Raw genomic sequence first — 26,862 nt, 5'->3', positions numbered from 1 at the left:
CTTCTGAATCGGAAAGGCGCCGCCGCACTCCTTCACTGCTTTCCATGATATCAACTTCGGTCCCCCGAAATGTCCAAAATCAGCGAGAGTTCAGACTGGCTCCGACAGGGTGGGCGAGGGTCTACGTCTGATGAGAAGGATCAACGTCCCCATTGCCCGTCCCAGCTCCGGCTTCTCGGCTGCACACGCGCCGGGTGATCCGCCAAGCTAACCCCGGGCTCCATCTCGAGCCCTCGCACGCCCCACCACGCCCCACCCGTCGGGCTCCGTCTCCGCCCCCTCTAAAGCGGGGACCCTGCAGCCTGTACCTTTAAGAGCAGTCGAACATTCCGTTCGAGGGTACAGCAGGTTGGTGGATCACGTGACCCCACTGGAGCGTCCACGGTCACGTGATTGGCGGTCCTCATCACTTCCGGGTCCTTTCTCTAGCTTCGCTATAGGATTTTCCAGATTCGAGACTTGGGACAGAGGGAGACCGGGGGAACCCTGGAATCGCTGGTTTAATACTGGAGCGAGTGAGGTCAGCAGGAAGAGCCATGGCATTCAATTAGTGGCGCCCAAGTTGGTAAGGGTTAGCCTGCCAGCACTAGTTATGGCTGGAAGAAGCTTCAACTGTTTTGGGGGCCCTCACTTGCCAGAAACAAAGATGGCAACCCGGGCTTCTCGTTACAAACGGGCCTGTTACCTGTCTGGAAATAAAGACTGTTTCAAGTCATTCTGACTCCTATCCTGTAGATTTCTTTAGAAACCGAAAATAATGATAACATCCATATAAAGGGATTTAGTGAATCATCTATTGGCAGCGTCCAAGGCATTACCACATCTTTTGCCCCCACGCTATCCTGAAACAAAAGCATTGCACCAATATAATAAGCTAAAAAGTAGACGCACACCCGGTTTTACAAATGACAAAATCAAGCTACAAAAAAGAAAGAAAGAAAATTTACCCACGATTCTACAGCATTAGACCTACAGGTGACCTTAGAAAGCCTTTTAACAATACAAAATGGAGCCCCAACGTAGGGATGCCAACTGCAGAAGCCTGACTGAATCAAGGGTTCTTAGATCCAAAGATCTGATTCTGTGATCTCAGCTAGTTCCTCTAATTGGAAATTAGGGAAGTGGGACTGGGGAGTGAGAAATGGGGAAAGAGATGTGGATAAAGGTCATATCATATAGTTCCAAAAAAGGAGTGATTCTCTTACCTTCCTCTAGGTGGTAAAGCAGCATCCTGATTTTCCTTCCGTCATTCCTCTGCTAATCTCTTCTAGAAGCTTCTAATAGCCAGTACCCACCTCTACAAACTTTTTCTCACCACCAAACCTTCAGACTGCTGTTTGAAATATGCCCCTTTTGATCTGCTTCCTACATTACTTGGCCAATGAAAAATGGGGTTCTACCACCCATGCAGGGTCCTAGAAATTCAGCCACACATTATACATGGACTCAAGGAAATTGCTGGAAGGTGGGAGGTAGATATTAAAAAAACACACACAATGCAAAACTTAGCCAAGTTTTGTTTTGCAAGAATGAGCACAGATGAGGGGATGGGCATTGGAGGTGCCAATCCAGTCCCTTCTTCCCCTTGGGGAAACATGAATGACCCAGAAATAAGAAGCCAGAACTCTCACCATGCCCCTCTTCACTCCTGCCTCTTGTCCCCGGGCAAAACAGGAACCACAAACCCCAGCTTCCTCTCATAAGTGGCTGTGGCTTAGGGGGGGAACGGAAATGGCTGAGGTGTAAATACAAGACCTGAGTCATTTGAGCTGCAGTTGTTACATGCCCCCTCCCCCACCCCCAATTCTGAGGTCTCCTGCTCCCATTTTTTTCTGTTTGCTCCTATCCCTTGTCCTTCAGCTCTAATGTACACCTGAGCCCTCTCCATGATGGCCACCTATTTCCAGGCCTGGGCTGGCAGCCACTGTGGGTATTGCAGAGGGTGGGCAGGGCTTGGGGTGGTATGTGTCAGGGAGGGACCGGGGGAAGAGGAAGTGTCTTGGGTCTTGGGGAAGACTGGCTTGTTTGGTGAGTGGGGACGGTCATTGTCAGCTTTCTGGACACACAGAGACAGACAGGATGGATTTCCTCCGGCAACATCTCCCTGGGCTGCATCAGGCCTTGAGGGGAGCACTGGTGAGAGGGGCAAAGAGATGCCAAGACTTTCACTCTGCTCCCTGGGGCCTCACCTTCCTCGCTCCCTCCTCCCTGGGAGCCTCTACTTAGACTTGAAATTCCTTCCCCTAGATCATGTATCCTCTTACCCCAGTCTTTTCTAGATTTCAATCTCCCACTTCCACAAACACATCCATATACCCCTAATTTAGGTCCTTTCCTTTCTTTCCACAAATCCTATTCTCCCTCTCTTCCCAGATTCCAGAACCCCTCTTATCCTGAGCTCCTCCAGCAAGAGGTCCAGGTCCCCCCTTAAAGCCTTTATCCCTTCCTCTTTTCTTCTAGGAGTCCTTGAGTACCTTTGTCTCCTACCTTATGGGAGATGAGGTCCCAACTGTAGAGAGGAGGGAAGCACAAGCAGCTGCAGAACTGGGGGAGGTGACTGCAGGAAGGCCAGAGAAGCCTGTTGAGGAGGAAGCCCAGGAGGCCCTGGAGGGCCTTGGGGGCAGCCCAAACAAGGAGGACAGGAGGCTGAGAGGGCCTGAAGAGGCAGGAAGATGCCAGGGAGAAAGCTCAGCTTCAGAACAGACCTGGGGGTGGGGAGATGGCAGCTCCCAGGGGTCCCAAGCAGACAGGCAGGGCAGTGGGACCTGGGAGGCAGCCAAGACCTTCAGGAATCAGAAGCCAGGTGCCCCCTTGGAGACCGGCAAGGAATCTGAGGCAGGGCCTGGGGTTGATAGATATAGTAACAGCCAGATCCAGGAGAGTCAAGAGCCCGATGAAAAGGAAGTGAACAGAGGAGAGACACTGAGAACCTGGGAACAGGAGGAGGAGGAGGAGGAGCAGGAGGAGGAGGAAGAGGTCAGCGAAAGAGAGCCAGGGGTGACTGGAGGGGTGGAGTCAGAGTCGACCTGGCACAGGGAGCCTGAGCAGAAAGCCAGTGCTGACGCACAAAAGGTAGCAGGTGACATCAAGGAGACAGAACAGGCTATCAGGGAGACAGTGGCAGAGAACATTCCAGAGCCTGGGGTCAGAGGGGATGGGAGGGAAGAAGAGGTGGTGATCACAATGATGAGTGGTCAAAGCGCAAAGGCTCAGGGGACATGGGAGCCAGAAGAATCAGAGCACTGGGAAACCTTGGGCAGTCAGAAGGCCTGGACAACCTCAGGCAAGGAAGGGGGATGGGCAACATCAGGCAGGGAGGAGGCAGACTTCCTAGGAGGCAGCGAGACAGAATATGGGGCAGTCTCAGGAGAGAGGATCCCAGAGGGTGCTGAGAGAGTCTGGGTCTTAGAGGAGGAGGAGGTGGTGGATGAGAAGGGAGAGGATGAGGTAAGCCTGTTCCTTGAACAGACCCAGGTGCCAAGAGAGGAAGATGAAGTTAAGGACCAGATGGGAAGAGTGCTAGCAGAAGGTCAAGGGTCAGAGGGGGAAGTAGAAGAGGGAGTGGAGGGCCTGGCAGATCAGGGTGGGGAAGAAGCCAGGAGGAAGCATGATGCAGAAATAGGGGCTGCTCAAATCAATCTGGAGGAGGTGGTACAGGCAGAGGAGGCCAGTGAAGGGAAAGAAAGGTGCTGGGCCACAGAGCCCGAGCTGCTTCAGAACAAAGAGGAGAGTGAAGGTGATGCAGACGTGGAGGCAATCCCAGAGGCCACGCCTGAGGAGTTGACAGGGAAGGGGAGTGAGGAGGAGATTCCATCGGATCAGGAGACATTGGGAGTGGAGTTGGGTGACTCCAAGGATGAAGCTGCTGAAAATCAGGGACCTGAGCTGGCGGGAGGCCCCCAGACCCCAACAAAGCAACCTGAAGAAGAACAGGGGGCTAAGGAGGTGCTCTGGAGCCATCCAGCCCTGAGCAAAGAGGGCCTGGAAGGGGGCCTAGAGGAACACCCCAACACCACGTGGCATGTGAAGCCAGACAGCTCTGAGGCAGAACAAAGAAGGGACACAGAGGGAGGCAATGCCCAGGGGGGAGAAAATGTTGAAGAGGGGGCGGAGGAAGGTGCAGGAGGCAGAGAGTGTGCACTAGCAGGAACCCTGGAGAAGAAAGCTAAGGAGGCAGAGGAGGGAGGAGCCCCTGGAGGAGAGAACCAAGAGCTGGCTGGGAGGCTTGGGGCAGACGAGTCAGGTCTGGGGGGATCCGAGCCCAGCGAAGCCAAGGATGAGGAGGTGGAGGCTGTGATGCCAGGGGCTACAGACAGAGCGTCCAGGGGAGGAGGCAGCCTGGAGGAGGCCCTAAGCGTCCAGGACACGGTGGCCAGTGCTTTGGGCGCTGAGATGGCAGAGCATGAGGATGCTTTGGAGAGAAGGGCAGCCGCCATTGGGGAGGGGCCAGAGAGACAGGCTGGCGACGGTTGGGATGGGGCCTGGGACTTAGAAGGGGGAGAGGCTGTGGGCAGGGGTGAGGAGGCGCCAGAAGCTGCAGAGGGAGAGAATGTTAGTGAGCAGGAGTTCGGCCTGGAGGGCTCCAGGGAGGAGGAGCTGATGGGTGGAGATGGCCAAGCAGAGGCTTTTGAGGAGAGAGTTGGTGAGCCAGGGGGAGAGCAGATGGAAGCTGGGGAGCCGGGCTTGGCAGAAGGAAGTGGCGGGGTGAGTGGCTTTACCTTGGGCGCTCAAGGGGCAGGGGCGCAGGAGACTGTGACCAGATTGGAGGCTGAGGGGCTGCAAGGAGGGCAGCTGCTGCTGGAGGAAGAGGCAGGGGAGCAGCAAGCAGGGGAGCAGGGGCAAGGAGGTGAGGGGCAGTGTGAGGACCACAGGGCTGAGAGGGAGGCAGGGAGGCCCCTTGAGGAGGAGGATGTTAAGGTGCCTGGAGACCGGAGGCCAGAGGTCGAAGAGATTGATCCGGAAGGCCTGGAGGGTGTCCAGGGCCAGGAGGGCCAGTCAATGACCCAGATCCCTGCGGAGGTGGAGCCTGGGCCCCGTGGGGAGGCCGAAGGAAGTGCGGAAGGGGACACTCCCACCAGCTGGTGTGAGGTGAGAGCTCCAGGTGGGTGGGCTCCGGCCAGTGCAGCAGGATCCAGAAACCACCCCCTGAGCGCCCCGTGCCCCTCCCTGCAGGCACTGCTCCCGGGCTCTCTCCTGGATGTCTCTGTCCCAAGGAGCCGAGTACTCCTGTCCCGCAGCTCTTCACAGCGACGCTCCCGACCCTCTTTCCGTGGGACCCCTGGCCCCGAGCAGCCACAGGAGGAACCTTCCAGCCCCCCATCAGAAGAAGAAGGGTTGTCAGCCCCTGAGCAACTTCTTCAGCCCATGGTGCCCCGAGAGCCAAGTCCCCCAAGGCCAGAAGGAATCCCAGCCAAGAGAAGGGCCCTGGGACATGGGTGAGCACTGGGTGGGGTGGCTGGGCGGGGAGGAGAGGAGGCTGCTGGCTGGCAGCCAGCACCGCGGTCTGTGTTCTGTCTCCAGGTTTGGCCTTGCGCACGCCGGCATGATGCAGGAACTGCAAGCCAGGCTGGGCCGGCCAAAGCCCCAGTGACTAGAAACCCAGCTCCCTGGAGCCAGGCCCCAAGTGAGGGGCAGAGGCCTTGTGTGAACCCTACTCAGTCTGACTCCCAGGCCACTTTGGACACATCTTCTCCTGCCTCTGGGTCTTAGTTTCTCCGAGTGTCATTCACGGAGCGCTTGGAACCAGACATCTGCAAGAACAATGAACTTAAGGAGCCTGATCTCTCACACGGCTGACAGACGACCTGCCCCCCAGGACAACCTCTCACAGCCTGCCTGGACAACTTTCACAACCTGTCCCAGCTACCTGGAAGTCTATAGGGAATGAGACCCTTCTCGCCACAACCTTCCCTCTCTGACTGCCTTCACCCCCCTCCCCAGGCCTTCAGCTGTGTAGGAATAACGCAGCCTTCTGGGGCTGAAGCCAGTCCAGATTAAAGGGATCAGGCGGGTATAAGGAGTTCCATTTGTCATCAGAAGTTGATGGAAGACACATCAGTACCTTGAAATGTCCAAAATGGGAGCTCAGCCTTAGACATCTTCTGGTTGCTATGGCAACTACCGACTGAGCAAGCCAGAGTAAAGGAAGGTGGGCCAACATTTAGAAACAGAGGGGTTCGGGTTCACGAGAGACTGCAGACTCCGTCCCTCTTGCCCTGTGTAAGAAAAGAAACTGAGACAGAGAAACAATTACAGTGTTTTATTGGGCACCCAGCATGGTGGCCTAGCCCCAGGACCACCAGCAGGCCCTGGAACAATAAATAAACCATCACTTCCCTCAACAATAAATAAATATCCAAGAAATAAATATCTGGCAAGGGCTGGAGGGGCCTTAAGTTATTGGGTAGAGTATGGGGTGAGAGGTTGGGGGACTCCCACTTTTTCTGAGCTGGAGGTGTCCTGCTGTCCCAGAACGCCAGCCCTAACATCCCGAAGGGTGACAAGAAGGGGCTATGGTGGAACTCCACAAGGTCTGGGAGCCAGGCGTGGGTACCCCAAGGTCTGGGCTGCGTTTCCAGCCTGGGAGAGCAGCAGCAAGTCCCGCACAGCCCGAGACAAGACAAGTTCCAAGGCGTGCAGCGCCTGGTAGGTGTACAGGAGCTGGGGCCAGGCCAGCTGGGCGGCCATGGGCGGCGAGGGGCCTCCTGGGGGCCCTGGGAGCCGCTCCTTCCTCTCCTCGTTCTCCTCCTCCTCAGGAAGGTTGAGTCCTGCAGCCAGCACCTGTGAGGAGAGGCCCCGTCAGAGTGGCCAGGCTGAGAGCCTGAGTGAATCCTTCCCTTACGAGCCCAGGTGCAGAACGACCTCACAGACCACAAGGTCATGATTTCCCTGGACAGCCCCAGTGCCGGATCTTCCATGATGTCATCCTCTCATGTGTCCTGCTTGATTTTTTTGGTTCATGAAAATAGAAGTCACAGAGTGAGATGGTGCCTGTGACGCTGGGTCACTCCTCCAGCAGTGCTGTGGGGATTTGGGACTCGGGAAGTTCTATGTTGTTAAGGATTGTTAAGATCTAAGGTTCTTAGAATTAAAGATGGGCAGACAGGTGATAAAGCTAGTTTTATGCTGCTTGCATTTTCTATTCTCCTTTCAAATTAAGGGTAAAATTCCAGTTTCCCTTGGAAATGTTCAGCGGGCCAAGTGACGTCAGAGGATAAGAGGGAGAAGGAAACCAACTTTGCCACAGGCTGATGTCAGATGCTGGGCTGGGTGTTGTCTTATTTAAGGCCAACAGCCCAAGAAGAGCTGACGATTCAGGGATTCGGGGGCAGAGCTGGGTCTAATGTAGCTGCATTCTCTGTCTCTCTGCTGCTCCTCTCAAGACCTACTCCACCTACAGGGTGCTTTTAAAAAGGGATCCAGGGCCCTCCCTGGTGGCACAATGGGTTAAATCACAACACTATAAAGCTGTGCAGAGCCACTGCAGCATGAGTTCGATCCCAGCTGCGAAGGTGGCCCACATGGTGTGGCAGACCTCTCCTGCCTCTCCCGCTGTGTCATTCGTTGATCTGCCTGTTCTGCCCCCACTCTGTCTCTGGTGAACTCTCTCTGGTGAACCCCCGGCATCTCTGGCCTATACCCCAGTTCTTGTATGCATAAATAAATAAATCTTTTTAAAAAATCACAATTGATTAAAAAAAAAGGGATCCATGAGCCTCAGTTTTGAGAGTTGCTCCCTGGGAGTTCGCGGGGTGGATAGACACTCTACCTGGAAGCGGAGATGCCTCTGCAAATCTCGGAGATCCAGCCCTATGGCCCACAGTTGTGTCCTCTCTGAGCTGGGCCAGTCCCCTTGGCTCCCCAGCCTGCCCAACAGGGCGTGGAAGGGGCGGAGGGTCGTGGAGAGGAAGCAGAGTCGTTCTGGGTCCTGCAGGAGCATAGGGCATTGGCTAGGAAAGGCCACAGGCCAAGCATGACCCACTTCAAAGTCAGCTTCATCCAAAGCCGCGTTCCATCACCGAACGCCAGTCCTCACTCCAGCCCCACACTCTTCCCGGGCTCGATGCCATTCCCATCCGCTGTCTGGCCTGTGACCTGCCTCCTTCTCCAGTCTCCCTTGCAGATGCAAACTCACCTGCAGTCCAGGCCGCACCGCCAGCCTATCGCTCCTGAGCCCTAACTTGCTCCATTCCCCCCTCCACCCCCAGCACCTCACTGTTCCTTTTATTTGCACTCTGAACCCAACTTTATCCCTCCACCACAGTCCATGTCAACAGCTTCCCACCCCATCTCAAGCTCCACCCTCACTAGCAATTCCCAGCTCTCCTCCATTCTCTACTGGGTAGTCACTGTTGTCTCTAACCTTCCCCAGCCCCATTCTAGTCCCACCCCTACTTCTTCTCACGCCCAGCTTTATTCTCAATATTTTTCTTTATATCCAAATGACATACTCATCAATCTCATCCACATTCTAGCCTAAAGTCTGTCCTCCAGTTCTGCAATTCCTGATGTCAGCGCCATCCACCAGCCCAGCATTATTGACAGCTGCCCCGCCCCCCCCAACCAGCCCCTACTCACAGAGAGGCCACGCCAGGCCTGGAAGGTCAGGGAAACATTGGGGAGCTGCGCTCCCAAGGGCAGAAGGTCCAGGTTCACTCCTGGCAGATGAGATTCAGCCTGTGGGGTAAGGCCTTTTAGTGGGGCCACAGGGGGTTGGGAATGGCCCGTGCCCAGAGCTGGTGGCATTAGGGAGACTCACAAAGTGGTGGGCCTGAGCTCGAACCTCGGAGAGCAGCTTCCTGGCGAGATGCAGGCTGACCTTGAACTCCCTCCGCAGCTCTTGCCTCAGGGGGGCCCTCCCTGGGGGCCTTGGGAACCCCCAGATACCAGCTCGAGCCAGGAGCAAGGAGAGTAGCAATAGGCTAAACCCTGGAGAGATGGGGGGTGGATGGGTAAGACACGGCGGGCATGGGGAGGGAGCTTGAGAACTCAAGAGAAGGAAGGGAAGGTATCTTCCCAGCCTGTGCTGAGGGCAGACAGTGGGTATCATTAAAAACGCTAATGAAGTGGAAGCTGCTGAGGACAACCGATGGCTCTGTAGGGCTGACAGGAAAGTGAAGCTACCCTGCACTGGGTAGCACAGCCCCTCCTAGTGCCCACCTTGCACGTCCATCTCCAGCTGGGTCTGGACCTTTGGCTGAGAGTTTTTTCAGTGAACAGACTGCACAGCTGTACGAGGCCCCCGGGAGCTTCTCTTTTCTGCATTTGGCAGATGAGGAAAGTGGGTCCCAGGGAGGGTTACTTGTCCAAGGCAACACAGTGCGAGAGAACTAGTGCTGGGCTCCAGATTGGCGCGAGTGCCAAGCGTGCTGCCTGCCCTGCAGAGGTGCCAGAGGAGCCGTGGGCTCAGCCGGGCGATGCTGATGGCCTGAACGTGTGCCCCAGAGGGGGCTGGCAGTGCTGGAGACACTGGGCCAGTGAGCCAGAAGGACAGACTGCTGCGACCACCACCAAGACAGGCCGGTCACTGCAGGGTGGGAGGGAACTGGGGCGCCTGGAGGACAGGACCGGCTCTAGAAGTTTCTCCTCTGACTTTCCCTCGAGCAAGTCACCTGTTGTCTCTGTGCCTCTGGCCCCCATCTGTAAAGTGGGGGCCCCAGATTGCCTATTTCTGAAAGTGTTTTCTGGGAACAGGAAACAGCAGGAAGGAGGGCCCCAGGGTTGGAGCCTGGGGGGTTTCTCTCTCCAGGAGAAGAAACCGAGCTGTCCGGGAGTTACACAACTCTCCTCGAAACACAAGTCAAGAGCGGCCCAAGTCTGCCTGCCTCTCTCTTGCTTCCTGGAGTCTTCCTTATCTGTTCTTGATCTTTAACCATGACTGCCTTGAAATGTCCTCTCAGTAAAAACTACGGGGTACTCCCTCTTCCCCTGTGGCATTCCAGAGGTGGGGCAGTGACTGTGACCTCTAGTGTTTAGGGTCCCTGGCGTGGGGCCACTCTGGCATCCTGGAGACATAAGGCAGAGTGGATTTTCCTAGCTGCATGTTGGGGCAGAGTGGATGGCCCCCGGCTCTCAAGGGTATTGCCCACCTAGAATTGAGATGTGCCGCTTCCTATGGACCCTCCGCTTTCTGCCTAAGCTGTGGAGCTCCCCAGGCCACTCCCTGCAGAGCCAATATGGGGTCCTGCCCATTGAAAGCTCTAACCCCATCATTGGCCCTGGGCCCCTGCTCGGGACTGGCTGCCGCGCTTCTGCCTAAAATCTGTTTCCAGCCTCTGAGTCCTTAAATCACCATCTGCAGACTATACCTCTTTCCAAGTTTCAAACTAGAGGCCCTTGATCTAGTTCGGTCACTGGCTCCTCGGACCAGCCCTCAGCTCCTCCTATTGCTGTTTCGATAGCCAGCCCCCCCGTTTCAGCCAAGCTGTCTGGCCCCTGCTCATTCTCTCCAGGCAAACTCTTCCTTTCCCCGCAGGTCCTGCTCACAGTTCCCGGGCAACCTTCCCATCCACGCCAGTCAAGGCTACCTGTGGTCTGTCCAGCCCCTGCCACCACCACCCACCCTGGCCTCTCCCCCCTTCACACCCACGTATTCCCACCCTCCGTCCTGCTTTTTCCTGGGTCCTTAGTCTTGGCCAATGGGTGCCCCTCTGCCTCAGCTCCCCTTTACCCCAGTCGAGTTCTCCCATCCTCTGCCCAGTCTCAGCCCAGCCTCCCAACTCTGCCCTCAAACTCACGCCAGCCAAGGTCGCCTGCCATCTGGCCCATGGAGGGGCCCGGTCTCTTTGGACAGCCATCTCCCAAGTAGGGGGAGTCTTATACTGGGGGCTGCGCCCGGTTTCACTTTCTATCCTACTTGTACTTTCAGCTTTGCATTCACTCAGTCTTTTTTTCCTGACCACCCCTTGCTAAAAATGGGGAAATGTAATTTCCCTTCCCAGAGTGGGTGGGAGGTACAGGGGGGTGGCGGGAAGCTGGGGTTTCGGTTAATCCAATCTGCTGACCCCCTGCTGAGCTCCCTGCTCCAGCCCGCCCCTACTTCCCCACTCTTAGGAGAGGAGTCCTTCATTTGCTAGTGAACTCGGCTCCCTCCTGTTTTCTGCTCTGTCATTATGCTCCCAGGACTGTCACTAGTCCGCTGTCCTTCAAAAGGTAGATGGTCAGGTAAGGGGATTGCCCACCAAAGAGGACTCGGGGTTTGAGTCATCCGTATTCTCTGGTTTACCAGATGGCTGAGGGGGCAGTGCAAGGGAAGTCAGGGCTCAGGGGCGGCTGGGAGGGGGCCCTGCGTGGGGGGGGGTCTCAGCCTGCGAGGTCAGGACTCATGAATGAGTCCAGAGCCAAGGGCTCTGTTTTAGCCAGTCAGATGTAGAATTAAAGCTCAGTCTAGAAACAGAAGCAGGACTTGGCCCAGAGCTGAGCTCATCAGCAGCGAATACACCTCTCTGTTAGTGTTTGGGTCCAGAGCTGTCAGTGACCAGGGGCTCTGCTTGGGACTAGCCAGGCCTGGGCGCAGAGCTGAGTCCTGACCAGGCACGAGTGCTGTCTACCAAGGTCGTGGCTGAGCGTGTGACTCAGGTCAGGGCCCAGACTGGTCTGGGTAAAGCCCAGCGGATAAACAGGGCTGGGGCTCGGCCTGTGGCCTGTTTGCAATTAGGTGAGATCAGGATCCAGGCTCAGCCAGGTCCCAGAATAGCGCTGTTATCTCTGCAGTGTAACCGGCTGTCAAGGCTGAGCAGCTCAGCCTCAGATCCACCTTCCAGAACTGCTACCCTTCAGCCCCACCCTGGATTTCCCATCTTCAGGGAGAAGATGGGGTTTCTTGGTCTTCCCCAAGGCCCATTGCTGCCACTTTCCTTTTGGGACCTGTGGGGTTTCCCTGTTAGGTCCCTGCTGTGAGACAGAAACCAAGGGGGGCTTCCCCTTCCTCTACCCTGCTTCCGCAGGCCTGCCTGGGCACTGCCCACCAGCGTTGCCTTGCACCAACTGCCAGGGAAGTACCATCACATGCTGGAGAGCAGCCCAGCTACCCTGGAGAGCTGCAGAAGGCACAAGCTGAGCCCAGGGGTCTGCCTAGCTCAGAACAGCATCCCTGGCAGTGAAGGTCATTCCTTCACAACCCAGACAAATGGGGCTCCCCACCGGGGGATCCCAGGCATTCGGAGACTGATAGCGAGGACAGAGATTTTCCTTGAATCCCACAGCTGTCACCCTAGAGGCCTGGCCGCCCCCCTCACCCCTGGCTACAGCCACTCCTGACTCTACTATCACCCAGAACAGCTGCTCCCCCCAACACTGAATCCCCTCTCCCCTCTCTGACCTCACCCTTTGGCCCTCCGACCTCCTGTTAGGCTTTGCGGAGGCCTCCTGCCCCTGCCGCCTCTGGCCCTTCTCAGTCTGGCTGTAGCTGAAGCCTCTAGCCCTGCCCCTCGCTCCGTCCCTGCTCCTGCGCCAGCAGCTGGAGCCTCGCTCCTGAGGGTGGTGGGCTATCTCAGGCTTCCTGACCTGTGCACATGCTGTTCTCTGCTTTCTCTGGAGTTCCCTTCCCTCTGCCTTCCCTGCCCCTTGTCATGGGCTTTCTTCTCTGACTGCCTCATCCCTTCCTGCTACAAATCTTATTTCCAATGGGCATTTCTCATGTGTTTGTCTTGCGCACGCTATCTCCATCGACACCTCTCCAGCCACACTTGCCCCCTTTCTCCTCGAAGCTGCCAGGTATGCTCCTAACTCAGGGCCTTTGCACTGGTGGTTCCTTCACCTGGAACACTCTTCTCCCTGATAGCTATAAAGCTCACCCTGACCTTAGCTCTCGCTCAAATAGCATCTTCACCAATGGAGTCTTTCCTGAACACGCTACTACAAATCACAATGCTGCCCGGAACTCTCTGTGTCCTTTCCTATGTTATTTTTCTGAATAGTGTTTCAGATAAATAACATTTCCCTGTTTAATGCGTCCATTTCCATGCACTAGGATCCCACAGTGGTGGAATTTTTGCCTACTGGGTTCAGTGATGGAGCGAGAGATAGTAGGTTCTTAGTGCCGCATTGACCAAACCTGCCTTCTGCTACAAGTGCCTAGTCTGGCTTCTCCTCATGGCTGGTGATCTGAAATCTGCCTGTGTGGAGCAGCAAGTCTGGGTCCACCCTAAGTCCTGAAGTCTCACAGTCAGACTTCTCCCGCGTCGGCTGAGGGCCACTAGGTAGGGAGGAATGTAATATGCTCCTGGGCTTCTGGTCACCATCCTGGGCTGATGAGTTTAGCAGATGCTTGACGAGATGCCAGATGGTCAGTGAGGGCATCACCAGCCTCTTTGTCCTTGGAGAATGTGCCTGGACCAGTCTCTGCTTACTTGGCCCTGTTTCTGCAAGTGGATCTTGGGTGGGCTGAGGTAGGGCCTGGGGTGCACAGGAAATGGTAAGGATGTCGTAAGCGGTGAGGTGTGCTGGAAAGGAAGCCAGGAATCCTGGCTATGGGGTCCAGTGTGTAGTTAGCCTTCTGGTGACCTCAGGTGAGTCACACACTTGTCCTGGACCTCAGTTTCCTCATTGAAAAACAACAGCAAATTTCAGCGGCTGCCACTATATTACGTATTACTATTAAAACCTACATGATTGAAAAAAAAAGAGGAAAAGAGCCATCCTCCAATTTTCAGATTATTTTCCACGCCCCATTACGGCTAAGTGTGGGGCGCTCCATGAGCTTGCGTGGGAATCCTGAGACCAGGAAGCAGAAGTTAGAAACTTTAGATGTGACATCAGGATGGAATCAGGGAGGGGAAGTCTCATTCAAGGTCACATAGTAGATAAGTGACAGGATGAAGACTGGAACTTGAGTCCACCATTTTCAGCTCAGCTGCTGAGGGAAATCCCTGAGCTCCGTGACGTCAGCTCCAGGACTTGGAACTAATCTTTTAGTGAAACCAGACGGTGTTTGGTGAAGGCAGGAAGGCACCCACCACCCCCATGCAGGCATTGAGAACCGAGTTTTGGCACACGCCATCCCTGGAGCTGCATGAAAATCAGAGTTTTGGCCCTGACGGCCAGTCCCAACTTCTGTTGTGCACATGTACCTCCCACCACCCCAAATTTGGGGCCACCAGGACTGATTCTGTAGTATATGCCCGTGGTGGCAGCCAGGTGACTTGGGTGTTTCACTCCCTCCGCCTGCCTTGGGGGCTGCCCTAAATGTGGTGTCTCTGGGATGCCCACACTGGGAGGCAGAGCCTGGCAAAAGGAAGGATTTTCTCTCCCTTGGTCCCAACTCCCTTTTCCATTTAAGGGTGGCATTTTCACAGCAATGGCAGGCACTGTGAGCTCCCAGGTGAAAGGAGTGGGAGCATGGCAGGCACTGTGAGCCCCCAGGCACTGACGGATGAGATGCTCATGGCTGGGTGATCGGAGTAAATGACCCGCAAATGCAGGGGCAGTGAAGCTGAGCTATGCAGGTGGGAGCAGAGGCTGGGAGGCTGGGCTTGTCAGTCTGCTGAGTACCAGGAAGAGTTGGCAGCCCAGGAGGTAAGGCTACAGAGGAAAAATGCCAGCCTGGGCATGAAAAGTTCCGATTCAAGTCCCAGCTCTGCTCTGCCCTTTCCCTGTGTTCTTCTTAAGCAGCTACCCAAACACCATGCTTTGGTTTTCCCAATGCCCATCTCCCGGCCTAGATTTAGGAGGGTACAGGGTGTCCAGGTCAGGACCCCACAGGGCATCAGACAGACCTACACTCTTTTAAGCTCCTACATGGTCCCCTATGACCTCAGACAGAACCCCTTGTTTGGATTTTGCTTGGTGCCCAAAGTTGCTGCTGGTCAAGCCAAACAGGGAGCCTCTCACTTAGGACAAAAGTCTTGGTATGAGGATCTCTGCTGAAAACAGCAGGCAGACATTATGGCCAATCAGACCACCTTGAAAGGAAGGTAAATGTAAAATAAGGACTAGGGATAGGATGCTTTGATCAGCAGCAACAATGGAACCCCCCAAGCACAAGCCCCTATTCACTCTCTCTAGATTGTGCTGGACTATTATGCCTCCGCAGTCCACATCCCACCACGCACATTCTTCACGCATTCCTCCATGGACTTGTCCACCTTCCCTGAATCAGAACCCCAAATAAATGTGAGACTGGGCAGGGGTGAGGAGTGAGGGGGATAACATTGCATCTCCAGAAATGTAGCTCCTCAAGGCCTCTCTCTCTCTCTCTCTCACTATTTGGATTTTGATTATTTTTCCTCCATCCTATGCCACTCCCAATGCTGCTGCCCCACAAGGCGACTGGACAGAGCACGGAATCCCCCTTGCTTGGCTCAGCTACCAGGTGAGGACACTACTTACACCAGCCCCATATGCCTGATGGGATGATGATGCCCATGAATGGCTGCTACCTACTGCTACATGCTGTGTGATCTTAGGCAATTTACTTAACCTCTCTGTGTTTTGGTTTCATCATCTATAACATGAGGAAACTGATACAAACTCCAAAGTCTATTTAAAGCACTCAATGAGTTATTGTTTATAAGCTGCTTAGAATAGGGCCTGGCGTGTGGTAAGTCTTTGGGTTTTAGATATAGTAGTAGTACAAGTCCTGACCCACAAGAAAGCACTCAGGAAATGTGAGTTGTCATTAATAAAGGCGTGCTTGTCATCAACAGGCAAAGAGGGGCCAAAGGGGAGCTGGAGGAAAAGGGGAACGGGCAGAACAGAGTGCAGACTGCAGCTAGAGCTTAAGGCATAGGGATGGAGAGGGGGTATAGTCAGAGGGTACCCAGAGCAAAATTCAAGTCAGAAGCAGAAATTGCAGGGAGCCAGGTAATCAGACCCTGGGCCAGGGTGTGGATAGCCTCAGATATAAAGGCCACTGGTCAGCAGGCTTCCTCAAGCCTCTGTAGGAAGAGGACCCGAAAAAGAAGCAGACCCGGCCTGGGCTGAGTCGCAGGAGAGGCCCTGCCGGTAGTCTGCATTGGCCTGAGGAGACTGGGCAGACAACAGGTCGACCATCAGGCCCGCGACCACAGGCCAGGCCTTGGGCCCTGACCCAGTGCTCTGCATGGTCTCAACTACTCTGGTCACCACATCTCTTCTTGTCTTGCCCAGTCCATGCGGAACCCCCAGGTGAGTGAACTTGTTCACACTCCCAAAAGGGACACAGCCACTGACTCTATTTTTACGTGCTATTTATGACTCAGGTAAAAGGATGATGCCACATGGAGGTCTCTGCTCACTCACTTTCTTCCTCCTGCCATAGTTCTGGCCTTGAGACCTGAAGGGCCACAGGGCCCTCGTAAAACTGCACAACCAGATGCCAGGGAACCTGAGATAAGCTGAATCAGTGAGAAGCTGACAACAGTGAAGAATTCCAGCAGATCAGCACCCAGCAGGAAATGATGCCAGCAGATCCCTCTGGCAGAAGAGACTCCCATCGCTTGCTGTTATGCACCAAAAAATTCCAGCAGTAGCCTGACCCTGTAAAGACCTTCTCTCCCAATTTCAGGCCGCGATTCTCACTCTGCAGCGGCTGAGAATTGCCCTCACAGGCATTCGTCAAATAAAGCCTGCTTCAGTCTGATACCCGTGGACACCCTTATTTTCTAACAGGTGCCAGCAGGCGCTCTGCATGATAGATGCACGGGTTTCCTTGGCTTCTCCTTCACTTGGAGTAAAAGCAAAAGCTTTTAGGTTTACAAGCTCCTCCTGCACACACAGGGCACCTTCTTGCCGCAGGGTCTATTCCCTATACCCAGAATGTCCTTCCCTCAGTGTTTGTAATAACTGGCTCCTTGTCTCTCACGCTAGTCTCACCATCAGTGCTTCTTCCCTCTGAGGTACTACAGAGGGTACATGTGGCTGTCCCATCCCATTCCCACCTACACTGAGCCCCTGTGCACAACCCTAAAATCTACATGTTAATTGGAATCAGCCCAAATGCCCAAAAGTAGATGACTGGATTAAAAAGATATGGTACATACACACGCTGGAATATTACTCAGTGGTCAAAAAGATGAACACATGACTTTTGCAGCAACATGGATGGAGCTGGAAGGGACCATGCTTAATGAAATAAGCCAGAAAGAAAAACAAAAATACTGGATGGTTTCACTCATAGCAGGAGCATAAAGGACCAGGGGGAAATAATAATAATAATAATGAACACTATGTACCAGAGACATTTTACAGGGGTGGAGTGGGGAATGGGATAAAAAATGGGAGGGGGGAGTGCACGGGACTATGGTGATGGCACATGGGTGAACTGGTGGTGGGAAGCTCTTGGGGATTGCAACTGAGAAGGAAAAAGGCACAAAATGATGTAAAAATAAACTACTATAATAAAAAAATCTACATGTCGTAACTTTCAATTTTTCTGCACATTCTGGGCCCTTCCCATACCCTCAGGGTCTTCTCCAGGACTTCACTCACCTCATCAGCTATCTGGCAATGCTGATATTCCTTCCAGGTTCTGCACTGAGGTGGTACATCTGGGTAGGTGAGGGGAGGGCAGAGTAGGGGCTGAACAACGAGGTGTGGGAACCAAGGTCCGTGGCCTCTAAGGCAGCGCCTGGCTGAGAAGACGAGTCAAACATGCATACCAGGGAGAACATGGCAAAGTAGGGCCATTTGTCATTTACTGGAAGATTCTGTCTGTCCATCTCTTCACTTGGAGAATAGATACTGCCGTACGTTCCTCATAGAGAATGAGAGAATAGATGTTTGCCCTATTGCTCTGGAAACCAGAAAGTGCTGCTAATATTAAGAGCTCATAAAGCAAAGACTGTCAGCTGGCCAGTGGTGTGACGCTGAGCAGAGAATGGCCTCCCTTGGGACAGGGTCAATGTTGGTGATTTTCACCTGCCCACCCATTTTTCCATTCGTGTAAAATTAAAGCAAGCAAGCACATGGTTTTCCTCTGAAGAACCATCCGTCCTCTTTCTCAGGGGCTGATACCCCCAATGTTGACCTAAGTCCCAGGCCCAGCTAATCAGGGTGGCCCCGGCCCCTTGCTATAGTGAAACATTCAAGGATGGGGTCACAAAACCTGAAGAGACAGTCCCTGGACTTGCTGCCAGAAAGGGGTTCCCTCTGCAGGGAGTGCTGAGCTGGGAGGGCATGAACCCGAATCTGTGGGAGCTGCGCCAGGGACAATCTCGGCCCAGATAGGAGCCAACACATGGAAAGCAGAGCTGAGGGGTGGAGAGAGAGACAAGAATCCTGATGACCTTACTTACTTGTGTTTAAAGATTTATTTATTATGCCTATAGAACTGAGGTACAGGCCAGAGGTGTGGGGAGGGTGAGAGAATTCACCAGAGACAGTGGGGAGTGGAACAGACAGATCACTGAAAGATACTGCTGAGGGGAGCAGCGGGCGGGCGGGTCAGGAGAGGTCTGCTGTGCCCTGTGGGTCACCCCCTTGCCTGGGGATTGAACTCGGCTTCAGTGGCTGCAGAGAGCTTCATAGAGCTGTGCTTTAACCCATTGTGCTACCAGAGAGACCCCCCCAATTATTATTTCTTTTGTGCTCCTGGACCCAGCGATTCCTGAAGCACAGGCTTGTTTGCGGTGGTGTCTCTGCCAGCTGCAGCTTATCGGCTTTGATCCACCGTCACAGTTAATCCCCAACGTTCACATCACAGGTCGGATTGGAAAGTCGTGATAGTATCACGATAATAGAGCATCATATCCTGTATGATCAAAAAGTGTCAAAAAGTGTCGTAGAAAGAGTCAGGAGTCTGTGGTCAGAGCATTTCACAGAGAAAAAGCAGTGTGAACAGAGTAGACACTCAGTCTATGTACTAAGCCCAGCTCAGTGTGGCCTGGACATTGTCCTGGGTACTGGAAATACAGCAGTGAGTGAGTCAACAGGAAGCTCCGTCTTCACGCAGGTTACGCTGAATTAAATAGAATTAAAATGATAACTAAAATGCAATCAAATGCTCATAAGTGCCAGGTGCTTTCCGACTATCAGCTCTTTTAAGTCTCACAATGACCCTGTGTTGTAGGTATTGTTACTCATCCATTTTATCCCCAAGAGGGAACTGCTACTCGTAGGGGTTAAGGCCTTGTGCCCAAGGTCAGAGCCACTAAATGGCAGCTCTAGGATTTGAAGCAGGATGTCTGACCTTCCTAACCGTGGCACTCTACCACATGCAAAGTGGTTGGCTTTATGAAGCCTGTTACTGAGCCTTCTGCAAGTGCCAGGCACTGCTCTGGTGACATTACATGTATAATCCTGAAATCCCCCAGACAGCCCATTGTACAGATAAGGAAGCTGAGTCTACACAATAGTTAACAGAATTTAAACTTCAACCACACTCCTCCCCCCACCCCGGCTTTGATGCGGTACAACTGACAAAATGGTAAGATATTTAAAGACCCCGTGTGAGGCTCTGATGTATGAGCACGCGGTGAAAGGACTCGTGTTAACTGGCTCATCCATGGCCTCACACACTTGCCCTTTGCTTTTGCTTTTGAAGGAAACGTTTAACTTCTCAGCAGGTTTCATCTGTACATCAGTGTTATCAGCCAGTGCTATACATTGGCTTCTGAGTTTCCACATGCTAAATCACCAGATGTGCTGCCTCTAGTGAGCAAACAAAGCCAGGATGAGGGGGCAGAAAACAGAGCAGACCCAGCAGTGAGGTCTGGAATGACACCAGGTTCCGCCAGGCTGAAGCCCATCCCTCCCCTTCCGCATTCACTGCTCTGCCTGCCACCTGCTGTCCACAGCCGGGCCTCCTGTGTCCCTGGAGCTGAGGCTCTTGTTAGGTTGACTGGAAGCCAAAAGATGCAGAGAAGAGACACGGTGAGAGGGCAGAGAAGAGGAGAGGGGCAACTCAGGAAACATCCCCACTCCCGGGCTCATACATCCCCCTTGGCCATGCACCGCGTTCTGGAATTGCTCACCTGTCCAGAGCAGGCAGGGGCACTCCAGGCCTTCTCTCGGCAAGTCCTCAGCAGCAAAGAGGTGGGTGGAGGCAGGTCCTTGCTGCCAGAGAGAGGTCAGGAGTGGCGGTCAGCGCTACACAGGCTTCCTGCACTGCCTCCTTGCCCCGCATCTCAGCACTGATAGATGTTGTGGGAAAACTGGCCCAGTGACTAGGAGCCCTTCCCAGAGCTGGTTGGTCAGGCCTCAGTGCCCTGCTGCAGGCTCTGTGGTCTGAGCCACAGAACACAACTGTCCACTGGGGGGGAAGCAGGCCCAATTCAGTCCAAGCAGCAAGAAAAAACCGACTCCCTCCCACCCCCGGCGCCCCTGGTTGTCACTCAAAGGGGAACAGCCCTAAGCTCATCCAGACAGCACCAGAGGGCCCAGCCGCCGACCCGCTGAGGCCAGAGCCGATTCTGACGAGACCGCCTCTGACCAAACCTGGCCTAGGGCCTCCGCTCCAGCTTCACCTTGAAACAGCTGTGTGACTCCCAGCAAGTCGTTTTCCTTTTGAGTCTCAGTTCCTGTATCTGTGAAGTGGGAATGACTCTGTTTACCCGATGAGGTTAGTGGGAGCGTCAAATCTGTTGGGGCCTGGGTAGGAGAAACTGTGGAGTAGAGAGGCCTCAAGGGAAGGGCCGCTACCCGGTCAACGGAATTCCGACAGGCGGAGGTGAGAGGAGAAATGTCCCCAGCAGAGAGGAGGCTGTGAGATGAGACTGCCTCCGACATACTCGTTCATGAAGGTGGGCTGGGTCTTTCCCAGTGGCAGGAGCCAGCGCTGAGGAGAGGTGCCAGTAGGCATAAAGCACACTGGGAGCTGAGGTCCCGGCTGCGTGTTCAAGATCATGGGCCGTGTCAGGTGGGCTGTGGAGAGTCAGGTTAGGAAGGATGTTTATAGAGGGAACGTCAACTGCAGGAGAGCCCTGGGTGGGGGTGGGGCCCAGCAGCACCTGACTGGGGAGACAATAGGGTCGGCCTAAGCAGAGGAGGACACTATAGTCTCTGGCCTGGTCTCCATGGCTCACCTCAACCTGGCGCTCAATCTGTGGTCACTCAGCCTTCAGCCCTTCCGTGGCCTGAGGTTTCTCAGTCAGAGTGGGCCCCTTCTCTCCCCCCAGACAATGAATTATAAGTGACATATACAGCAGGTCAGATGGCACTGAAGTGCTCTTCAGGAAACAAGACTTTCAGCATCAATCACTCCCTTACTTCTGGCCTTTGCTTAAATGTCATCTCCGGGTGAAACTTTCCTTAATCAAATTTGCACAAGCCGTGGACTTGTTCATTCAAATTATTTGTCTGTCCCCACTAGAATGTAAGGAAGCTCCGTGAGGGAAGAACCTCCTACTGCCACATCCACAGCTTTTAGAATAGTCTTTGACTCAGTAACCTTTTGTTGAAAGAATAAATGGTTATTTCCTCAAAACATTCACAAAAAAAGAAAACAAAAGCTCTCCAAACCAATTCTCCAGAAAAGAAAGGGTAAGGTTGCACGCGGGGAGTGAGCATTCTGTCAAGTGACTACAAATGAGCTTCAAGTTTTTAACTGAAGTGGTTGGCCAAAGTTGGAAGGAGGCTATCTTTTGACTCCACTGCAGAACTACTTTTGTAATCAAAAAAAGCTAAGAATATCTCGTGACATAAGGGCTAAGTCTGAGTACTATCATGCTGTCACTGCTTTATCCTATTCTATCCCGGCCAGGGAGGTGACCCACAGGGCCAGCAGACCTCTGCTGACCACCTGCTGTTCCCCTCAGCAGTGTACTTCAGTAGATCCACCTGTTCTCTCCCCCTTCTGTCTCTGGTAAATCCTGTCACCACCCCCACACCCCCATCCTTATCCACCTCTGGCCTCCCAGGTCTCGTGAGCATAAATAAACAAAGTATATATATATATATTTTAAAAATAGAGAATAGGTGACAGAGATCTGGGTTCTGGGACCAGCCCCTGGAAAGAATCTTCCTACTTGAAGGCCGGCTACTTGCACAGAGACTCAGGGCCTTGGGGGGTTCTTGCTGAGAACCCCTCTTTGCTTGCTTTCCCTGAAATTCCCTGCAAGACCACAGAACTTTCTAGAAAGCCTGAGGCTTGTTGTCAGTACAGTTGCTCTACTCCTGGCTCCCCTGTGACCAAGATGAACTTATGCCCAATGTCTTTTTCCTCCTGAAGTGCCTTAGTAACTATTCATTGTGATAATGATAATCACTGACTGGATAATATTTTTATATACAGACCAAGTGGAGTTTCCCTATATTCCCATTTACGCCCACCCCATTCCTGTTTAATCAGTGAGGACCATGTGGTTTTCATCACAATGGTGAGGGGATGTCTGTGCAGTTTCATTTTTAGTTTAACAGACTTTGGGGACTCAAGGAGAATCGGGGATATTGAGAGCGTCAAAGTGACATAAGAGTACGGCAGATGTAGGGGGCAAACTTTAAAATATTCCCCTTGACAAGCAAGGAAGGAGGCGACTGGGAAAAGAAACAATTGAGACAAGAAACAATTGATGTGACCCATGATCACACAGATGAGTAAGAAAGCTGGGACTTGACTCCCCAAATCTGCATTCAGAGCCCATATCCTCAGCCTGATGCTTCCTCAAGGTCTTTTTCAGCGTCAAGTACCCTGCTAAGTGCTTGAATAAATAGTTTCCTGTGTTCTTACACCCAGTTCAGGAGGTGAGGGTAAACTTCCACACCTATTTATGGCAGAGAGAATGAGAATGCAGGGTTAAACAGTAACCTGTCCCAGGCCACAGCCAACTTGCAGACAGCATCTGGACATAGGCCTGGGGACCCTCAGGCTGTTCTGTCGCCCTAGCTGTGTAACCAACCATCCCCAAATGCAGCCGTGTGAAACACCCATTTGACTTTGCCTCTGGATTCTGTGGGCTGGGAAATGAAGATGGCCCATCTCTTTCCCAGCATCATGTCTCCTCTGGAGGACTCAGTTGCTGGGTTGACCCGACCGCTGGGATGGGAATCACACTCACAATGGTGATGCCTTCCAGCTGGGGCTTCAGCTTGGGAAAGCCTGGAACCCAACAGCATGTGGCTTTGCCATGTCATTTCTCTGTGGCGTCCTCTTGGCTTTCCTTGCAGCAGGGGGACTGGGTTCCAAGAACCCCGAACAGAGTGGAGTGCAGGGTGTTTTATGAACCACTTCCAGCATTCTCCATCAGTCAAGGCTGACCTAAGGGACCTCCCAAAAAGCGCACGTAGTTCTGTGCCACATCTTACAGGAAGGTGTCAAGAGACGTGGGGTGGGAACTTCTGCTGTGGGAGCTTTGGTCACTGCAATCAGAGGCAACACTTCTCACTGGCCCCCATATTTCTCTGTACGTTAGAACCACTTTTCAAAGCCCCAGGGCCCAACTCTACCCCTGGGGGTGGCAGCCTGCCATGGTGTTTTCTTCACTCCCGGCGGCGCAAGGAGGCCTCCCCTCCTCACTGTCAGCAGCTGCAGCACCTGGCTCTCCACACGGAGGACTCGGGCCCGAGGTGGCGGTGGTTTACAGGCTCGGCAGCAGGTCATAGCTAGGTGTTTCTTTTTACAGCCATCTCCTAATTGTGACCAACATAGTGGGTTTCCATTTTTGGTGGTTACTAGTTTCTTTTTAAATCCATTTGAGTAAAAAAGACAAGGTGATCATTTTTTTACATGCTGAGTAAATAGAGGCATCGCCCCAGTGCTCAGAGGACAGACATCACCAGGCCCTGCGTGAGAGACCGAGCTGGGGAAACCCTGAGGCAGACCAGCCGCCGGCAGCTCGGGCTCTCCCATTTCCAGTAACATCTTGAGGGAGTGCTGGCTGCTTGTCTATGTCGGGTGATTCTACAGTTAAAAATACATACCTTTGAGAAGGGAGTGGCAGACGGCACCATGGTGTCTGTGGAGACCCGGGGTGCGGTTCCCATTCTCTGCATGCACGAGGAGTCCTTTGAATGGTGGCGAGGTGTCCTTTGAATTGTGGCGACCTGACAGGGAAATTTCCGTAAGCCCTAGGGGGACAGAGAGGCTGGTCATTTCTCCAGTTCTCAGGAGGAGGCCAAGAAATTGGGGAAACAGACAATGTGTGCAATCAGGAGATAAAAAAGAAAGGGAATAAGACAGGAGGGGTTCTGGGAGTGCCCCAAATGACTCCCTAGTTCTCCTTGTGAGTTAAAGCCAGTCCCTGACACCCTCCACCCGAGGCCTTGATTTCCCCTTCTGCAAAGGGGTCCTTTCAGATCCAAACAGCCTGTTATTCCAAGAATTGTCAGATTCTAGCAGCAGGCACTGAAGACTCCCCAGGCAGAGGCTGTCCCAGGGGAGGGCTAGGTCTGGGAAGGCCAGTCAGCCAGGTCCAGGGGTGGAGCATGGGCCCCTGGGAGAGTCAAAGGACCCACAACACCAGGGTGGCCATGTCCAGCCAGGGACACAGCACTTCTCACTTTTGTCTTCTCGTTTGAAGCACATGTAGGAGAGAGCAGCTTCACCCTTTGGCAGGTGAGGAAATGGAGGCTTTGGAGGAGTAAGGGACCAAAAACTTCCCTCATTATTGGTACGATTCTCTTCAGGTGTGTGGTAAAAAGGGAAAACCTGGGCCTCCCTAGTAGCCTAGGGATTAAGTCTTAGTACTATCACTGCTTAGGCTAGAGTTCGATCCCCGATCAGGGAGCTGATTCACATGACGCAGCAGATCTCTTCTGTCTCCCCACTGCTCCCCTCAGCAGTGTATTTCAGTACATCTGCCTGTCCTGCTCCCGCTCTGTCTCTGGTGAATCCTCTTCCCCCTGCAACACACTTCTGGCCTGCCCCCCAACTCTTCTATACAAAATAAATAAAAAGGGAACAGCATCCAAAACCAGACCCACTCAAGTTCAAAATCACAGCTCCTACAGGTTGTAGCTGTGTGACTTTGGGAAAGTTACTAATTGTTCTGTAAAATGGGATTAGTAATGGCTTATTGGGTGACAGTCAGAATTACACAAACACCTATTAATGCCTGTAACTCCTGTAAGACACATGTCACTGAGTAGTAGCCCAACGCAAAGGAGCCAGTGCCTTGATTTCCAGATGCTGACATGTCAGATCTATGCTGCGTGGACAGTTCACTGCCCAGGGCTGCTGCCGCCATCTGCATCCTGAGTTCAAGAGCTGACAGTCATGCTAAGCTTGGATTCCAAGCAAACCAGGGTTTCCTTTGTCCCTCTTTGCAGTCGGTGCCTTCAACCAGGCACTGGTGAGGCAGTAGACATCCGTTAAACATGCATAAATTAATAACTCATGAGGTTCGTGCAGAAACTACACCAAGGTCCCTATAAAGTTCTGGATGTAGGCTTGCCGTGTGGGCACAGTCTGGGGTGGTGGTATGAGTGAGGGCAGCTGGAAGACTTTGAAGAGAAGGAAGCATTTGAAATAAACCTTGCCAGATGGGCGGGATTAAAGACATCTGGTAGAGAGATAGAAAGGACCAGAAAGAAACAAATCGTGTTCAAGGGCAGCTGGGAACGTCTACGTTCCTGTAGCTGCCCTGAGAAGGAATCAGGCAACTCAAAGGCAGCAGACTCCCTATCCCCAGTATTCAAGCAAGCAGGAGTGACCCCAGGGTGGGTGGGGTGACTCGATGCCTTTTCATGTCCTTCCCAGTGAGAGAGTCTGTGGTTGTTACTGGGCTGGATGGGAGGGCAGGGGTATTGGCAGAGCTCCCCAAAGGCTCGAGTTGATCCACTGTGCACCTCTGATTCCTCCTAAGGTACCCCTGTGCCCATGATCTTGGTCCTGGAGAATAGCTGGCTCCTTGAGTTTCTAAGGAAGGGCGGGAGAAGACAGAAAAGAACTAGGGCCAGAACTAGGGGATTTCTACCCCCCCCCCCAGTGTGTTGAATCTGTGAAAAACGTTTGTTAGTTTTTTCCAGTATCTGCTCTGTTTTCTTTAATAATAAAACCTTGGGCCCTCCCTGGTGGTAAAAGGGGTTAAAGCCCAAAGCCCACACTGCAAGCTGGCCTCAGCCGCTTGAGTTGTGAGTTCAGCCCCAACCCTGGGGCTGATCCACATGGCATGGGGGACCTCACCTGACCCGCCCACCCACTGCTCCCCTCAGCAGTGTGCTTCATCAATAAGCCTGTTTTGCTCCCCACTCTGTCTCTGGTGAATCGTCTCACTGCTCCTGCACTCTGGTCTGTACCGCAGTTCTGTATGCAAAAATAAATTTATTTTAAATCTTAAAAAAAAAGCCCTATTTGTAAAAATAAACTGTTATAAAATAAAAAATAAAATAAAAAATAAATAATAATAATAATAAAGGTCATCAGTAATTGAAAAAAAAAAGCCCTATAGATTTTTTAAAATAAATAAGTAAATAAAACCCTGCTCCCAGCAAATTTGGGCTAACTCATGGCCAAGGAGCCAAATCCTACATCTCCCAGCCTGTCCTGTATGGGGAGCTGCCTGGTGGCTACATTCTGGGCAGGTGCCATCTGTCCTATTTTTAGTAGGGGCCTTACAAATGAATGGGTGAGGCTCCCTGTCCCTTCCCGCTTCCTTTCCACAGGCTGAGATGTAGATGTAATGGCTGTCTTAAACCTTCAAGAGAAAGCCATGATTTGAGGGGGCAGAACAAGGAGTTAAAAGTAGCTGCCCTGGAAAATAATAATAATAATGAACAGCTATATACCAGAGACATTTTATGGGGGTGGAGTGGGGAATGGGATCAAAAACAGTGGGGGGAGGGAAGTGCACTGGACTATGGTGATGGCACCCGGGTGATTTGGTGATGGGAAACCCATGGGGATTACAACCGAAAAGGAAAAAGGCACAACATGATGTAAAAATAAGCTTATATTATTATTTTTTATTTTTTTATTTTTTTAAAGATTTATTTGTGCATGCAGAACTGGGGTACAGGTCAGAGGCTCAGGGGCGGTGAGAGGCTTCACCAGAGACAGAGCGGGGAACAGAA

At 53.0% G+C, this 26,862-nt stretch overlaps 2 protein-coding genes and 1 long non-coding RNA gene across 3 annotated transcripts; 1 reads left to right on the top strand and 2 right to left on the bottom strand.

The window, feature by feature from the left end:
- Positions 1-2,040: 2,040 nt before the first annotated feature.
- On the top strand, positions 2,041-6,462 carry APOBR (apolipoprotein B receptor). The gene is made up of 5 exons (XM_012731642.1): positions 2,041-2,136; positions 2,461-4,809; positions 4,858-5,088; positions 5,173-5,435; positions 5,521-6,462. Exons 1-5 carry the CDS (start codon positions 2,080-2,082, stop codon positions 5,588-5,590), a joined length of 2,970 nt encoding a protein of 989 aa, XP_012587096.1. The 5' UTR covers positions 2,041-2,079; the 3' UTR covers positions 5,591-6,462.
- Positions 6,463-6,491: 29 nt separating this feature from the next.
- IL27 (interleukin 27) lies at positions 6,492-10,767 on the bottom strand. The gene is made up of 5 exons (XM_004691695.2): positions 10,737-10,767; positions 8,759-8,928; positions 8,578-8,676; positions 7,769-7,927; positions 6,492-6,780 (listed from the first exon to the last, which is right to left on the bottom strand). The coding sequence occupies exons 1-5, from the start codon at positions 10,765-10,767 to the stop codon at positions 6,511-6,513; spliced, it is 729 nt and encodes a 242-aa protein (XP_004691752.1). The 3' UTR covers positions 6,492-6,510.
- Positions 10,768-18,452: 7,685 nt separating this feature from the next.
- LOC105854281 lies at positions 18,453-23,915 on the bottom strand. Its single transcript, XR_001145963.1, has 3 exons — positions 23,773-23,915; positions 19,890-19,971; positions 18,453-19,756 (listed from the first exon to the last, which is right to left on the bottom strand). It is a non-coding gene; the product is annotated as an uncharacterized LOC105854281 (long non-coding RNA).
- Positions 23,916-26,862: the final 2,947 nt, after the last annotated feature.

This window comes from Condylura cristata, unplaced genomic scaffold (assembly GCF_000260355.1).
Source record: "Condylura cristata isolate star-nosed mole 26May11 unplaced genomic scaffold, ConCri1.0 scaffold00032, whole genome shotgun sequence".
Lineage (NCBI taxonomy): Eukaryota > Metazoa > Chordata > Mammalia > Eulipotyphla > Talpidae > Condylura > Condylura cristata.
The sequence above is the reverse complement of the archived record's forward strand: the minus strand, read 5'-3'. Positions and strand labels throughout refer to the sequence as shown.

What these genes read in the sequence shown, in the direction of transcription:
- APOBR (XM_012731642.1), top strand. Translation starts at nt 2,080, where the DNA reads ATGGATTTCCTCCGGCAACATCTCCCTGGGCTGCATCAGGCCTTGAGG. An exon ending in AGGCCTTGAGGGGAGCACTG is followed by an intron (nt 2,137 to 2,460) that starts GTGAGAGGGGCA and finishes CTTTTCTTCTAG; the next exon opens with GAGTCCTTGAGTACCTTTGT. An exon ending in AGAAGGGCCCTGGGACATGG is followed by an intron (nt 5,436 to 5,520) that starts GTGAGCACTGGG and finishes TTCTGTCTCCAG; the next exon opens with GTTTGGCCTTGCGCACGCCG.
- IL27 (XM_004691695.2), bottom strand. Translation starts at nt 10,767, where the DNA reads ATGGGCCAGATGGCAGGCGACCTTGGCTGGC. An exon ending in GGCAGGCGACCTTGGCTGGC is followed by an intron (nt 8,929 to 10,736) that starts GTGAGTTTGAGG and finishes CCATCTCTCCAG; the next exon opens with GGTTTAGCCTATTGCTACTC. An exon ending in AGGCCTGGCGTGGCCTCTCT is followed by an intron (nt 7,928 to 8,577) that starts GTGAGTAGGGGC and finishes ATGCTCCTGCAG; the next exon opens with GACCCAGAACGACTCTGCTT.